Below are 17398 nucleotides of genomic sequence, written 5' to 3'. Positions count from 1 at the left end.
TGAAATAGACTTCGCCAATGTCGACGATTTGGCTAGCAGAAAAGCAAGAAAAATAACATTTTATAATGTTAAAACTAAAGTTTTCCTTCAAAAATAAAGTGTTTTAATTTATTTCCCTATACGTCGTTTTGACTTTTTGTAGTATTTGTGGTGGTGGTGTGTATTGAGAAGGGCGGAAAACTCAGAGACCGCCTCGGAAGGCAGAAGCTCTAGCTACACCACTGATTTAATGTTCGTTTCGGTTTTATATAAGATTTTTAGTATTGTTTATTAAACTTAGAGCTTTCATTTGAAATCATCTTTTCACCAGTTCTATGTAGCAGAATGGGTGAAAAAAAAACCTCATTGCATAAAAATCTTCATAAATGTCAGTTGTGCCTTGATTATTATAATACTTCCTTTCGTAATGTACGAAATTTATTTTCATTTCATATCCCATTCTTTTTTTTTTTTTTTTTTGCTTCTCAACACTAGTCTCGAACCCAGAAGTCTATTTTATCTTGAAGTCTATAATTGAATCAGGCTTCTTTTTTTAAAATACATTATATTCAGACACAACATACGAGACAACCAGCAAAATGAGAGTCATATTCCAGTGTATACGTGGATAAGAAGCTAAGTACCAGAGTGAGAGGAGAGAGAGAGAAGTTGATCTTCGTTGATTATTAATTCTTGACGACAAAAGTGTATTTTCGGCTTGTTTTATAAAATACGCATTTGACATACATTCTAAATTCAATGTTTGGTATTTTGCTTTGTGTGCATGTATTTAACAGTTTCAAACATGGCGATGCACGCAACATTATTCAAAACCTAAAGCAAGATTTCTGTTTATTTTGGCAATATAATCCATAGTTAAGAGCAAATAGTTTATTTTATTCAACCCACAAAACGAAAGTCATATTTTAGTGTACATAGAAGGTCAAATCTAGACTCTAGTCATAATAAGATACAGAAACAAATAGTTATATTTACAAACCAACAAAAAATTGCAAGAGCAAGCGACTTTGCTCTCTTGAGTTTGTTTTGCAAACCATTTCCACTGCCTTCCACTAAGATTCCATATGTTATGCAAACAGTAACAGTATTTACCTTCACTCTTGCTGCTTCATTTTGTAGAAATTGCTTTATTTGGCTGTAAAATAACCAGAATGTGCTTTTATTGTTCACGAAATCCTATAATACGTGCTTCGTCTACATGTGCGTGGCTATCACTGCCCCGCACTCATTATTTTAATATAAATGTAAGGAAGGTGACACCTTAGAATTACTGCGTTATCTCTTCCAAACGTTAATGTTTAATAGAATACTTTTAAATGATGTCGCATATAAAGTTCTGGAGAGTTACATAAACCTCTATTCCCTCTTCTTTCATATAAAAATGGCTTCTAATTTTGACTATTTTAAGCACTGGGCTTTTCTTGTTTCTCGTGTGTCATCCCCACATGAAATAATACATTCCTCCACCCCCCCCAAAAAAAAAATGCAGTCATGGATTATAGTTTTAGCTGTGGTAGTAATATGTCAGCTAAGTTCGGGGATCAGTCATAAAAGTGGGCTAGTGCTTTCATTCGAGGTCCGAACATTCACAGTAAAGTTTTAACATAGCTCTTCTTGAGTATTACTAATACAAAGTTGAGTCCTGAATCAACCCCTATGCATTGGTGATGCCATTGTTAACAATTTGTAGCTGTTGAGTGCGACTTACATTGTTATTGTGAAATGAAAACAAAAATTGTATATAATCATTATATTCCCACTAATTATTATTACTAATTGTAATACCAATAATTACACAACTGATAGAGTTATTGAATGGAGAACATCCAATATATTATCTAATTTTATAACTTTTTATAATTCATTTATATCACCGTGTTACTTATATAATAATGTTATATAAAATAATAATAATAAATATCTTTAAACGCAGGCCTTATAAAATAAACCAGTTCCTGCAGTAAATATTCATAACTGTATTTTGTCATCGATTTCCTCACTCATTAGTTTAATCCAAAAATTAGTTTGCGATTAATTAATTAACATTTCAAAGGAAAAAATTCATGAAAACAATCCATGAGAGCAAAATATTAAGAGAATATCCGCAACTAGAAAAAGCACGAGTGTAGAAGACCGAGATGAAAAATTTGCGAAAGCTAATAGAATGCAGTATAAAAATGAGAAACTATTGTACCCCTAAACTTCATAGAACCGAGCTTGGCAATGTGCCAAGAATAGTCAATTTATGCTGAAGGAAGAAAGAAATAAATGATGTACGGATTGGTCACCAACACGCGAAATCACGTGCTGTATACGTAAATTTTCCGACTGTTGTACAAGCAAAATAGTTACCACTTTAAGAACTAATTTTCCAACGTATAATAATAAACACTCATCCCACGAAACGCATTGATTACCCTATTATCGGAATGGATTCTCCTTCTCTGACATGCGCAGAAGTGTCGAAGGGTCTCTATCTGGCGGCGTACAGTAGAAACGATGAATATAGTCCAGTGATTGTTTTTGGCAAGTTTTCTTTTTTTTTATATCTGATAAGTGTCTGACCTTGACCTACTGTAAATTATATAGCATTAAGGGATGTTAGTATTATTATCCTAATTAAATTCTCCGCCCAGGACATACTTTGGTTTTTAAGATGCCAAATGAATTAATTAGTCGTGACAGATCATTAATCCTAACATAAAAATGAAAAAGGGTTAAATCCCCCCCCCCCCACACACCTTTTTCTTTGCTAAAAATTATAATTTCAAAGATATTTACAAAATTAGTTTCTAAGAAATAGTTCTATCAAAACAGACAAACGACGTCTAAACATTAAATTAGTTGTTTTCACTATTCCACAGTGTTCGAGACTGAATTAACACGAATACCAGCGAATGCTTTTTTTCTTTGTTCTCAGATTTGCGGTCAACGAAGGCCAACTTGTTTTGAAGCACTTTTAGGTCATTCTTCTGTTCTATATATTCATATTCATGATATTTAATAATAGTATAGTATGAATCATCGTGCAGCTATTAAGTAAACATATAAACGTAAACATAATACAGATCTAAAACCCTACAACCGGTTTCTGGTTAATTGCTTCCTGTCAGTGATAAAGATTTTATCGTGCTATATATAAAAACTAATTAGGTGTATGAGGCTTTCTTTAAATAAATGTTTGAATTGTGGTAAAGTTATGATTTCTTAAGCAGATTGCATTTCCGTTTTTTGACAACACAATAGGTCTTAGATCCACTTAATTTATTTATTATTATTTCATATGAACAACTAAGTCTGGGTTAATTCTTCAGGTTCACTGGAACGTGTAATGCATGATTTTTTAATGTCAATTTTCAAGCAGACGACTGTATTATTTTATTAGCAACACAGTAATTTTAAAATTCTTATAAATACGACATTTTATTTTAAACTTATGGTGTAAGACAATGGCTTCGGCTACTAAGTTGGGATTCATTATAAATATAATTTTTAGCAAGTTCTTTTTTCTTTTTTAAGAAAGTATAAACATTTTTAAATTTGATATTCGATTCAATTCAATTCTATCTTGTATCTTTGATTAGCGATCAGTAATTAAATGATTTGGCTAAAAGTGAGGACAATGGAATGATGGCTAACTTTTATCTCCCTTTTAAGAACAGGCTTGATAAAAGGTTGCCTCCATGCTGTTGAGTAAATTCCAAATGAATAAGACAACTTCTATAGGCGATAAAATATGGGTGTTAATTCCATAACCCAAATTTTTTAGCGCAAGTGGAGGCATCTGGATCAGAAGGATTTTCCGATTAACAGTGTTTGTTAGATCATTACTAACCTTAAATAATTCGGCTTCCCTTCTGCTTGATCTGCGAAGTTAGAGATGGAAAGCTAGTTCGAAACACAGAATGTTGGGATGACTTTGCTGTGAACCTTTCCAATGAAGATGACTTCATTGTTTGGGTAATTAGACTGTAGAAAATCAATTTCGTAGATAAACAATCAAAGAAGTCAGCCTGGTGATCCGAATTTGTCTGTAAAGACAAATAAAAGCAACAAAGTGAAGCAAAGAAATCTTCAAACCGGCTATACAACGGTTGACTACTTGGAAAGAAATCAATGGAGATCATAGTGTGAGGAACAAACAGCCATGGCTCCCACCTTAATTAGATGCAGGATCTTCTTTCGCGCTATGACTGCAGCGATCCTACCTGGCATACTTACCAGGAGCGTACGATAACAATCAATGGGAATTTTGGACCATTTTTCCTGTAATGAGCTTATTGTGGTGACGTTCATGTCCACAAACCACGCAATTAAAGCAGCATCCTTATGACACGGCTCATTGTCTTGCTGGAATGTTAAGTAGAAACCAGGGACGAATGCTGGTCTCGAAATTCACGCTTGCTCTTGTTATCATTCAGGGAGTGAGAGGTGTGATTGAAGTCTGATTAGCGGAATAATGAATTACTGACCATTTAAATGAGGAGGAACTGGTACAATTAATAGATGGCGTCGAAATGAGGAAAGTTCTGCCGAAGATTCTGATTGGGATGAATCCGTTAAAGAAATTAGCAGACGGATTGGACTTGGCAAGAAAGTTAATTTATGGATAATGATCTCCCATTATACGAGAGTTACCTGTATTTAGAAATGTATGTACATTTAATTATACAAACACAACATTTATTTTACAAATGATATTCTATCTTTTTCAATTTAGCAACTTGAATACAAATTCTACCCTACGGTTCTTCTTTATGAACTGGTCAATAACATCGTCATTAAAAGTTGGTTGTAACTTAATTTTCTCAAGCAACAAGCACACTTGTAAAGGCTGGCTGAAGCTCACTAGCTAGAGCTACTTTGACTGCGTATGGCCTGTGTTTAAGACGACGTGAAGGGAGCGGAAATGGTTATGCGCGCGCATGAAATCATAGTACCGCAGCGAGGACCTGGAAGCTCCACAACCGAGCAACCCAAGGTAGCTTTGACTAGACGAGGAAGCATCGGCCTTCGATACACAACGCAAAACTAAATTATTGCCGCGCAAGCTTAAGACATCTTCTGTCTACAAAAATACAAGCCTAAATGGAATGCTTATAAATGCATGCATTTATTAACAAATAAGTATTACTTCTTTCTCAATTAATGAGCATGCGCAGCAAGCACATAGCAAGCATGGAGAATTCGCCACTGGTAGAAACCTCACAAAGTAGGAAGCATTGAATTGTCCAGAATATTTAGATACCTCTCGGAGTTCAATGTTCGTGGCACCACAAACAGAGTTCCGAGGCCAAACCAGGAAAAACAGGACCACACCATCAGATGGGTACCTCCTCATCAGAGTGCATAACCCCATACTTGGGGTTATGCACTCTGTTAAGATACGTTTCACAGGGCATCGACCATACCCAAGTCCATCTATTTGGTAGAAGGGGGGGGATGATTAGCCGCTCCATAACACAGCTTTCTAAGCTTCCACTTCCCACTGTACACGATCTTCGAACCACTGAAAACGATTCTGCATGTTGGTTCAGGTAATGTGGGAATTTTGTTGGGAATCATATCGCTGTCCTACCATGGAAACTTAGGTTGTGAGTCTTGGTTCTGAATGTTTTTGTGCAGATTCGTGGTCCAGGAACTCTTCATTCAACCTGTCAGCCAATGAATGGCATTTTTCTACATCCTTCGTATCATCCCAAGATCAGTTTCGGCGAGTGTGCTGAATCATCCACTTCGGGTAGTACAGTTGATTCCCCTGCTCTTCCATCTTCCATGGTAGCACTAAATTTTTGACCCGCGATGTCCGAATTTTTCATCGATAAGCCTGCAACATGCCATCCTATCACAACATCTCTTTCAAATCCGTCAGTTCCCTTCTCGTAGCATTCCCTTCGTCGCACCCGGACTCAATTGCCCTGACTTGGGAACATTATATTCCTCTAATTTATACCCAGCTGCAAACACGTGACTCGTTACATTGCACGATGCATCTTGTCAATGGGGGTGTCCAAGCAGTGTATCTGGGTATTCACCAAAGGTGTCATCTTTCTTTCTTCTACGAATATTGAAAAATTGTTATTCAGCGAAAACGATTTCTTACTTACTATTATAATTCGATAAGATATTAACAGTCAAGTATTTTTAAAGCTTTTATTTCCAATATGCTTTGAAAGATAACATTTGTTGATTTCGCGGTTTCACTGTTCCGCTAATTGGTTCCTTGACCTTTGCAAGCCTCTGTAGTTGATGCAAGATCACTAATATTGCAAACTTTGACTATCTCCAATTACCAAATATGTATTACTTAAAACATGTGTCTTCTCGTATTTACCCTTCAGGCCACAATGTCAGCTACCGATTCTCATCCATGAGTAAATCAAGCTGTAAGGACGTATATTTATTATGCATGGAGTATCTAGAAGTATACAGAAATGAGATGGTGGAAGTGCAGAAGCGAATAAAGGACAAGTTAATCAGGTTACTCAGTTCAAAAGATATTCATTGGAAAACTAAAGTAAAAAATATAATCGATGATTTGTCCACTTGTTGCCTATGGACGTGAAACCAGGATCTTTAAGGCGAGAGTGGAGAATTTGATTTCAGTTTTTGAAAGGAAAATCCTTAGAAAAATATTTGTACAAGTGAATGATAACGGTCTCTTGAAAATCAGAAGCAGCCATGAGTTATACGAACTTCATAAAGAACCCACAGTATCCAGTGAAATCAAGTTCGAAAAGTTGGCGTGGGCAGGACATGTTTTTCGTATGGAAAATGACAATATTCTTAAGAGGGCAATAAATGGTAAAATTCTTGATAAAAGACCAAAAGGAAAACCTAGAACGAGATGGACAGACACCATTAGTCCAGATATAAACATCACACTACAGTGTCTAAACTGGAGAAATAAAGTTTTGGACAGACAAGATTGGAAGCAGCTAATCCAGGAACCCAAGGCTCGATTTGTGCTGTAGAAGAAGAAGAAGAAGAAAAAGATATAGTAGTTTAAATTAACAATTTTTCTGTTCTTTGCAGTGGCGGCTTGTACATAAGCACTGCGACACTGCAGCACCCCCCCCAAGGGAAAAAAAATGAAAAAAATTAAATTTTGTTTGTGTTTATAAATAATAGCAATGCTTACAACATTATTTAAATGCAGTACAACATGTTAAAGGTTACAGCTTATGTTTTGACATTGATTGAATAGTTAATAAGTGGAATTGTTCGATTAACGCTTCGATTACGAAACAAATGCACTGCGATCTAACGCAGTGTCGGAATTATCGCGTTCGGCCAATTGCAGCTAGACTCTTCGATATTTGTTTGCACTTATCGCTGCACGTAACAAGTAAATTCGACACTGCTCGTGGAGCAGTGTCGCTACAGATAAATTGTATGCTTGCAGGCGTTATTTCTGTGAAATATTGTTATTGTTTATTATTGGTGCGTGTTCGTGGTGAGGGGGAAATAATTTTAATAAAGCAATTTTTTAATATGTAAATTTATTAATTAATAAATTGGTTACTGATTAGGGGAATTTTTTTTTTTTTTTTTTGTATATGCGGCACCCCCCCCCCCCACTTAAAATTTTCACTGGCCGCCACTTTGTCAGCGAAAAAACATGAGTATAAGCGACGTACTTCACTTCGCTTATAACCACTTTAAAAATACAGTACTTTAATAATACCAAATTTAAAAGTATACTATAATCGGAAATAAATTTAGACATGTCTAAGTTCCTCTCGCTACACATTTTCGACAATTTTGTCGATTCCTCTACTGACATGTTATTTAAATATTTTAAAGTATTGACTCAAGGGAAACAATGAAAACTATCTCTGTTTTAGAAAAAATATTTTGTCCTACGTGAAAGATTTATCCTTTCAGGATTCTTTGTAAAATGCAGTTAAATCAGACCATCATTTTTTCGTAGATCTACAAATGAATTCTGAGTAGTCCTAACAGTAACCTCCACCTTAATCATTATACTAATAGCTGTATTATTCTATCCCGTGACAACAGGAATCGGCTCACGTCACGACTTTCAAACGACCTTGGAATATATTATACATGGCTTATTAAAAACACTTCCTGTTTATGATAGCTTACAGCACGAAATATCTTCAGGGTTAAAGTTTACCCTGAAGATATTCCAGTCAGCTGAGGAATGTCTTTGAGAATTCCATAAGTAACTCGACTAACTTCACTGAATTTCTTCTGGACTTTTGTTCTTAACAGAACAAAGCGTTTGCGATGAATTAACTTCAATACGTACCCTTGACTCGTGAACAGTTCAGAATACCACAAAGAACTTTACAATAACGATAGTAGTTTAGCTGTTCTTACACTTGATGCATTTTTGTTGTTTCGAGGTCAACGTCCTTGTCGTTTTTCTTTTTTTTTTTTTCTGCGTTCCGAGATTTATTATCGACGTCTATTACGTACTGTCTGACACCTGAGAGGAAGTAAACGCCCATGTCTAATAGAAGCAGTAAGGTTACCTCTTCTGTAACTGATATTAATGTCAACAAGCAACGAAGAACACACTGATGATAAAGGGACACACACGCGAAAGGAGGGTGGGGGAAAGAGGAGGAGGAACCATCATTCTGATTTTAAAGGTAAACAATAAAAATTGTTGGCCCTTCTAAGTGTGGCCTATTTAGCCATACGACAATTCAAAGTTCACGAAACCGGTCCGCTTTCAAGAAAGTAAACTAACCTCGGTTACCCTCTTTCACGAAACATACTGAAAAGTCAGAAATAAAATGGACACTTCAGAAGATCCCTCATCAGGGGTTGCAAACTCCTCCCTCTTCTCCTTCAATACGAAATCCCTTTGACCTCGGCTAGCTGTGACCCTATAATCTCAAATATACTCTCATTACTTTAATTTTCTAACTAAAGAAAGACAATTTTCTTTAATTACATTAGAAAAATCATTTAAAAGATAGGCACCTTTTTCGTGTTTATTTATTTTATTAATATGCAATCTAATATTTGATTTGAATATTCTATTGTTATTTGAAGCCTTATCTAAGCGATTTTTGAGTCTACTACGAAGATCGGATTTAATTCTTATTTAGATATTTTTCGAATAATATTAAAATTTAAATATAAAATATTATTTATCTTAATAAACTATTTAAAAAAGATTAAAAGAATTTACATATTTTATAAGATTCAAAATTATTTACAAAAGAATAATACATTGTTAAAACTTTTTTACATAGATAAAATATATAATTTGAAACATTTGTTTTACATTATTAAGGTGAGATGAGGAAATCAATCGACGTGAGATGCGGTGATTGATTTTATATGAGAGGTGAGATGAGGAAATCAATCGACGTGAGATGCGGTGATTGATTTTATATGAGATGCCCATACATATACATATAGGGTAACGGATGGCAATGCTGAACCAATGAAGTTTAACTGAGGTTCGGCTGTTGCTGTTATCCTGGGTTAATGAGTTCGCTCTCTTAGGTTTTGCCATAAGGGAGCACTTTGAGTCTCCGGGGAAAGTGTTCTCCGGCACGGCCCGCTGAGGGGTACTTGCCGGTGAATTATTTTCCTCGGAATATGAGGGGTTCTGCTCGGTACTCGAGTTTCACTGAGTAGAACCAACGCTGAGATTTGGACGGTCTTTCGCCCACGAATGAGTGGCCTAGAGATCGTCCGATCCGATATTTTTGAGATATCACCTTTACTTACACATACGGTGATTGATTTTATATGAGATGCCCATATAGGGTAACGGATGGCAATGCTGAACCAATGAAGTTTAACTGAGGTTCGGCTGTTGCTGTTATCCTGCGTTAATGAGTTCGCTCTCTTAGGTTTTGCCCTAAGGGGGCACTTTGAGTCTCCGGGGAAGGTGTTCTCCTGCACGGCCCGCTGAGGGGTACTTGCCGGTGATTTATTTTCCTCGGAATATGAGCGGTTCTGCTCAGTGGTCGGGGAGCCCGTCACTGAGTGGAACCAACGCTGAGATTAGGACGGTCTTTCGCCCACTATGGAGTGGCCTAGAGATCGTCCGTATTTTTGAGATATCACCTTTACTTACATAGTCGGTGATTGATTCATTAATGCCCTTGGAGGTAATGGATGGCAACAATGCAATGCTGTACCAATGAAGTTTAACTGAGGTTCGGCTGTTGCTGTTACCCCCTTGGGTGATGAGTTTTTGAGTTCGCTCTCTTAAGGTTTTTGCCTTAAGGGAGCAATTTGAGTCTCCGGGGAGGTTGTTCTCCGGCACGGCCCGCTGAGGGGCTTTGTCGGTGAATTATTTTCTTCGGAATTTGAGCGGTTCTGCTCAGTGGTCGGGGAGCCCGTCACTGAGTGGAACCAAAGCTGAGATTAGGACGGTCTTTCGCCCACTATGGAGTGGCCTAGAGATCGTCCGTATTTTTGAGATTTCACCTTTACTTACATAGTCGGTGATTGATTCATTCAATCCAATACTCTTGGAGGGTAATGGATGGCAATGCTGTAGCTAATGAAGCTCTAACTGAGGCTCGGCTATTGCTGTTACCCTTCTGCCATGATCAGAGCTTCAATAATAGCTCAATAACCTTATCCCTACACTGTCCGCTACAGATAACGGGGAATATGAAAAGCATTCTTGCTTCGCCCCTTTAAGCCAGTCCTTATAAGGACTATAAGGACTACATTAAGGTAAGTGTTTTACATTTCCCATTTTTAGACACACCGTATTGAAAACAGGTTGAATTGTTTGTGTAGATGAGGAAAAAAAAAAAAAAAAGAGTTTTTCTTTGTATTTGGAAATCACTACATATACATGTACAGTAGGACCCCTGTATCCGCGGTCAATCCAGGTCCGAAGATATTAACATACGAAAGGTCAACTTACGAAACTTTCATAGTCTCTACAAACATTCGGCTTTGAAATAATGTTGGATCTCCATTTTGCTTATGTAATTTTACATCGCCGATATTAAGCCGTATTGCTCTTTCTTTTAGTAATAGACAGTTCGGCTGATCGCAGAGATTGTCCAACACCAGGGTAACTCGTTAAGATGGAGAAAGCTACATACATATGAGGTTGCTAAGATTCCATTCACATTCAGATAACTTTATTACAGTATGTTGTTATAATTGTTATAATTATAACTGTGGCAACTATAGAGGAATCAAGCTGATGTCACACACATTAAAAATATGGGAAAGAGTAATTGAAGCAAGGTTACGGCAGGAAACGAAAATTGGTGAGGAGCAGTTTGGATTTATGCCAGGAAGAGGGACAACGGATGCAATATTTGCGCTAAGGCGATTGATGGAGAAATATAGAGAGATGCAAGTGGATCTGCACATGGTGTTTATAGACCTGGAAAAGGCATACGACAGAGTGGCCAGGCAGGAGGTATGGAGGTGTATGAGGAAGAAGGGGGTGTCGGAGAAGTACGTGGGGTTGATGAAGGAGATGTATGAGGGAACAGAAACTCAGGTCAGGTCTAGTGTCGGCATGACAGAAGGGTTCCCTATTGTCGTATGGCTACACCAAGGGTCAGCTCTGAGCTCCTACCTCTTTGACCTGGTCATGGATGTACTAGTGGAGGATGTCAAGAAGGAGGCACCATGGAGCATGCTGTTTGCCGATGACATTGTTCTATGCGAATCATCCCGAGAGAAGCTTGAAAATACCCTGGAAGAGTGGAGAAAGGCATTGGAGAAGAGCGGCATGACAATTAACTGGGCGAAGACTGAATATATGTCAACGGGGAGTGACGAGGATATCGTCATACGACTCCAGGGTGAAAGGCTAATTTCAGGGAAAAAATTCAAGTACCTTGGATCGGTTGTCGAGAGGAATGGTGACCTGGATGAGGAAATATAGCACCGAATAACATGCGGTTGGATGAATTGGAGGAAGATGAGCTGGGTCCTGTGCGACAAGAGAGTGAGTTGTAAGAGGAAAGGAAAGCTCTATAAGATGGTGGTGAGGCCGGCGATGCTCCATGGTGCGGAGACGTGGCCTATAACCAAGGCACAGGAGAGGAAGATGGAGGTAGCGGAGATGCGGATGTTGAGATGGATGAGTGGTGTGACAAAGAAGGACAGGATAAGGAATTACTACATCAGAGGGACGGTTAAGGTGAAACCAATTGGCAAGAAGATACAAGAAAGTAGGCTGAGGTGGTTTGGACATGTTGAGAGGAGGGGTGAGGAGTATGTTGGTAAACGAGTAGAGTATATGGAGTTGGAGGGAAGGAGGCAGGCCCAAGCTCAGGTGGAGGGATAAGATGACAGAGGGTCTTAGGGAGAAAGGATGGAGTCAGAAGGATGCTCTGGACCGGAGAACTTGGAAGAGGAAGGTTAAAGATTGGTGCGCCGACCCCGTTTAACATGGGATAAGGCAGAGTGAAAGAAGAAGAAGATGTTGTTATAATTGTTCCGTTTTATTATTAGTTATTGTTGTTAATCTCTTACTGTGCGAAATTTATAAATTAAACTTTGTCATAGGTATTTATGTATAGGAAAAAACATAGTATATATAAGGTATATATAATCAATTTCTTGATATGAACCCTAAGGGTTGTAGAGGACATTCCTGTTAACATGAAATCTCACCATGTTGTGCCATCATATTGATTTCAGATTTAAGCTAATAGAGAGTACAATTAGAGGTGAGGATTGGATTGCACCATTTTCCCCAAGAACCCACAGTATTATGTTTTAATACTTACCCATACGATACTAATGAGTTATAGGATTTGGAAACTAAGGTGTGTGGCGATGAAGTAATCTCTTTGTTCGCTCGACTCGCCTCACTGTAAAAAGATATTTTTCTAGACAGTTTTTCAAATATATTTAAATGTGAGGAACTATTACTTTTTTCTTTTTAATTACACATAAATTTATAATATTGTGAACAATTCCAGTATTATTGGAGCGAATAATATTTGAAAAACTTCTCCCATGGAGGGGGGGAGGAGAGAATTCCACGTCTCGGGTCGAATATTGTAAATATCTGACTAAGCTACCATTACTTCAATATAGAAATACGTTAAAAAATACACCAAAGCTATTTTACAGATCAAGAACTTCGTAGTATGTCAGTTAAATACAGAGTACAACAACAATAGAACCTATTTGGGATCTCAAATCTACATAGTTGTGAGATGGCGAATATAAAAATTATTGGAAAACACTGTTCGCCTTCGTTTCAACTGATTTTAAATCTGACTGGTTTTAAACATCCAAAATACTCCCAGATGACATGTGTAAATATATTGATTGTCGCTATAGAAAGGTATTGGCAAAAAAATCACAACAAATAATGCTTATGTTAAAGTAGCAAAAAAAGAAGTGTATAAAATGGAGTACATAAAACACAGAAATTATTCCTACCAGATCTACGTTTGGCATCAAGTAACTTTCAGCAGATCAATGTAGCACAGGAGAAAGAATCACATTGCTTCGAGATTAAATATTATCACTCTTTGATTTTTAACCTGGTAAATAACTTATTTGAGATGAACATCAGAAGCAGCAAGTTGGGAAATATACACTGGGAAGCTAAGGAAAACTACATTTTTACCTGTATATGAAAACATTTTCATGACTATGGCCAAGTGTGGACATAAAATTATCTCCAGCATACTAAGAAATTATATTACACAAAAGGTGTTATAAATTTCGTACAAATTAAATTATAATACGTTTTTGGCAAAAGTTACAAATTTCCCAAGGATGTAGTTAAGCAATTAATGTATAGTATAGTGCCTAGAGAAAACTATGCGGAGAGACATTTCAGTATGCAATATATCCACCCCAAACTGTGATGCAGCTAGCACCACGTCGTACCATGCTTAGTACCAAGTGATTCAGGAGTTCTTGAGGCAAACTGGCACACTCCTTCAGAACAAGGATAATGCCTTGTTTGTTTTCTGGAGGGGAATTTCGAGCAGCAATGCGTCTCTCTATTGCGTTCCAAACATGTTCTATGAGGGTTGAGATCTGGGGAGCGTGCTACCCACTAGATTTGATTAATATCATCGATCTCCAGAAGTATCTCCGCTACTCGTGTACGATGTGGTGTAGCACTATCAACCATAAAAATGAATTCTTTGCTTACAGCATCACGGAACAATCGAACATGACGTTGAAGAACTTCGTTGCAATATTGTTCACAAGTCATAGTCCATTTTTTTTAGCACTTGTAACTCGGTGCGTCTATTAAGAATAATGCCTCTCCATAGCATAACTCCAGCACTACCGTATCTATCTCTTTCAAGAACATTCTCTGGATGGTAAGCAGTACCACTTTCACGCCGGATCAAGTGTCTAGAATCGGAGGAAAGACCAAAACGACTCTCGTCTGTAAAGAGTACATTAGCTCAATGTCCAATTTTTATAAATACAGCAGCACTGACAACGTGCTCTGCGATGAGTTGTGGATATAGGGATGCAAACTACAGGCATTCGGGCGTATAGGCCTACTTGTCGCAGAAACGTCTTGCCACAGTTTATCGAGATATCCCCGTACTATCTGTTCTTGAATGGACCGACTTGCAAGCTGACCTGCCGTGGTGCGTCGATTGCGTTTTGCTGTTACAACCAAAATTCTGTCTTCATGCTCCAATGGTAGAGCAAGGGCGACCTCTTAGTAAAGTGGAACATATTCCTTGGTATAAATACTGCCCAAAGCCTGGATACATCTCTATGTCAGATTCCAAACTCTTTGGCAATATCAGTACTTCTACGACCTTCTTCAAGCTTTCCAATAATTTTTCCCCGCGTGAAATCATCTAGATGATGTCTTTGAGACATAGCAAGACATCCAAGTTTGTAACTTTATTTCTTCACGAAAAGAGCTTCCTTCAAACACAATTCGCTGAACGCAGACTTTTGTCTCTTATCCTGTTGAGTGCTACCACGCGATCTCTTTGCTCACGATTCGAAAATTTAAACGTGTATCCGCTTTATACTCGAAATCATCAGTTATACAAATTGCCACACGCTGATTCGTCTGAATTTGCGGTTGTAATCTTCAGAAATTGTGCTGGTTCTTGGGTTTTGGACCCCAGTGTATAAGTATGTAAAACATAATTCATTTTTATGGTTATATCTTCCTGTATTTGAAGGAAAGTTTGCTGAAAAAAATCAGTATTTTCTTCAAAATTAAAAGATCTAGCTCAAGGTGCCGAAAAGTTAATGGACCAACAGGAAATAAAGAGGAATCAAAACAGTGCACAAATAATGATATTTTTGAGATCCGGTAGTTTGTAATGTAGTCATGAAACTAGTAAATTAATCTTGAACAGTATACTGTATATCACGACCGTAATATGTCGTAGTTTAAAGTCCGAGTAGACACAGTTGACAGTTTACAAATGCAATTTTAAAACGTTAAGCAGGTGTTCGTGGCTCATCCTTTATAACACTAAATTGATTTTGCAATGCAAAATTCAAATCATGACTTCAAATCATGATTACACACACGCACGCGGGGTTTCGTTATAGGAACCAATGACTGACATTTCTATTTCCGCTACAAAGGCTTCATCTTATTTGATGCATGGGGCTGTTTCTAATTCCTAATTGGCAGTATAGTCAGTAAGAAGTAATCAACCAACTAAAGAATTCGCACGCAACGGGCATCAAATAGATAATATCCACTTGTATCATAAAAAAAGTAAGATTCTTGAAAAAATAGAATACTTCAACTCTAGTTACCGTTTTCAAGGTTTATATGATCAACTACATATGTGACTATGTTTCTAGGTGTCCAATATGGCGTCAAACGTGTCAGCTTTCTTTGTGATTTTGGTGCTGCAGATGACTCCATGTTCTTTGTCAGGTAAGTATTTATGAAGATTTTTTTTAATGAATATTTTCCTCAAGAAACAGAACATCTTAATGGGTAATTACCATAAAAATGTTCCACATTTTATATCTACAGAGCAGGAGTATTTGTTATTTATTCTTTTTCTCCTGGTACTTACAGGACTGTGGTCCACCTTCCCCATTCCTTTTTTTTTTCAAATATATGTGAAGTAAATATTTATCTTTAATAAATGCCTTCTTTAGTATTTTTCTTAAAATAAAAAAATGGAAAAAAATCTGTTTTCAGAATGTTTATAATATGATTCAGTGACTTAAGTTTGTTTATTAACCATACTGTTTATTTTAGGTCACAAAACAACAAAAAAAGTAATTATTCTCTAACTCTCCTTGATAATCCGATTTTAGCTAGCTGAAGATAATTTTACATTGAAAAAGAAATAAATTAAGTTAATTAAATGTTTAATTAAACATAAAAACTTCGCTGAAAAACAAGTCTAGTTAATCAAGTCTGAGTACATGTAAAGCGCACGCTTTTAAACTTTATATCATAAATCAAGCTGTTATATTCTAAATTCTTTGAAAGTCGATCTTTAAATACAGGCATGTTTAAAATCAATCAAAATACCTTGCTGCTCGGGTATGTATGCTTTGGGAATGTATCTTTAAGTACAAGATGAATGTTGTGTTCAATATCGCTGAGGTGTTCATTTTTTCACATTTCAAATTTTTTTTCCATCTAAGCTATGTTGGTTTGCAGAATAAAAATAAGCTCTTGCGTGCACCAATGTTGTCTTTCTGGATCTGCAAAAATCTTGAAGGATGTGTATGGGTTTTAAAGTGGTTTGGATATTAACGTTTTTTAATATACGACTTGTATGACTGGAGGTGTCACCAATGTATGGTAGGACGACTCAACCTTTATAGCCGATTGCAATGACAGTGCATGTAGGTTGCTAGAATAATCATAATTTTTAAGATTTTTTTCTAACCATCTCCCTAAAAGAGCAGAGTCTGCAGGTAATACGAATGCTGCTCATAACATAAAAATGTGACATCAAATATTAGCAAATACTGTATTTCATATTGAATTACTAAATATATAAAAAATTTCAAACGAGTAAGTATTGGAAATTTATGAACTGATATGCAAGCAACGATTCTGTAGTTAAATTCAATTTGTTAAAATGTAATCTGCTTTGAGAGTTACTGATTAGATATCGTTGGTATCTTACGCCATTTATTCAACAAATTCAAATAATCTAGATGACAGCGTGGATTTACGAAATACTTTTCATTTGTTCCAGCCTCAATACCCGGAGAAGGGGTGGCAGACTTTTTTCGTTATCTGAAGAAAGGATTTCGGAGCACAAATACTGAAGGTAGGTTAAAATAAATAATATTCACACACACACACATGCAGGACCCTGATGATGCGAAACCAGATACATCTTATTAATAATAGACGAAGTGATTAACTGTTTCAATCTGTTCACACATGAAGCAAGTGGGGTTGTCTGCCCTCTACTGTATTTTGTCCACTTCACTGGAAAATTGCCGTGTCTTACCCTCCATGACACACAAGTCT

At 36.9% G+C, this 17398-nt stretch overlaps 1 protein-coding gene across 1 annotated transcript in view; it reads left to right on the top strand.

The window, feature by feature from the left end:
- Nucleotides 1–17398, top strand: part of LOC150093689 (uncharacterized) — a 30080-nt gene that overhangs the window by 5349 nt on the left and 7333 nt on the right. Inside the window, exons 2-3 of the mRNA XM_090413094.1 lie at nucleotides 15751–15826; nucleotides 17118–17192. Of these exons, the coding sequence (XP_090269220.1) occupies nucleotides 15760–15826; nucleotides 17118–17192 (142 nt within the window). The 5' untranslated portion in view covers nucleotides 15751–15759. The remainder of the gene's footprint in view (nucleotides 1–15750; nucleotides 15827–17117; nucleotides 17193–17398) is intronic.

The sequence above is a fragment of the Typopeltis vanoorti genome, chromosome 23, assembly GCF_054136105.1.
Source record: "Typopeltis vanoorti isolate ZY-2024b chromosome 23, IOZ_Tvanoo_1.0, whole genome shotgun sequence".
In the NCBI taxonomy this organism is placed as follows: Eukaryota; Metazoa; Arthropoda; class Arachnida; order Uropygi; family Thelyphonidae; genus Typopeltis; species Typopeltis vanoorti.
Note: the sequence above shows the minus strand (reverse complement) of the source record. Positions and strands in the feature narration are given on the sequence as shown.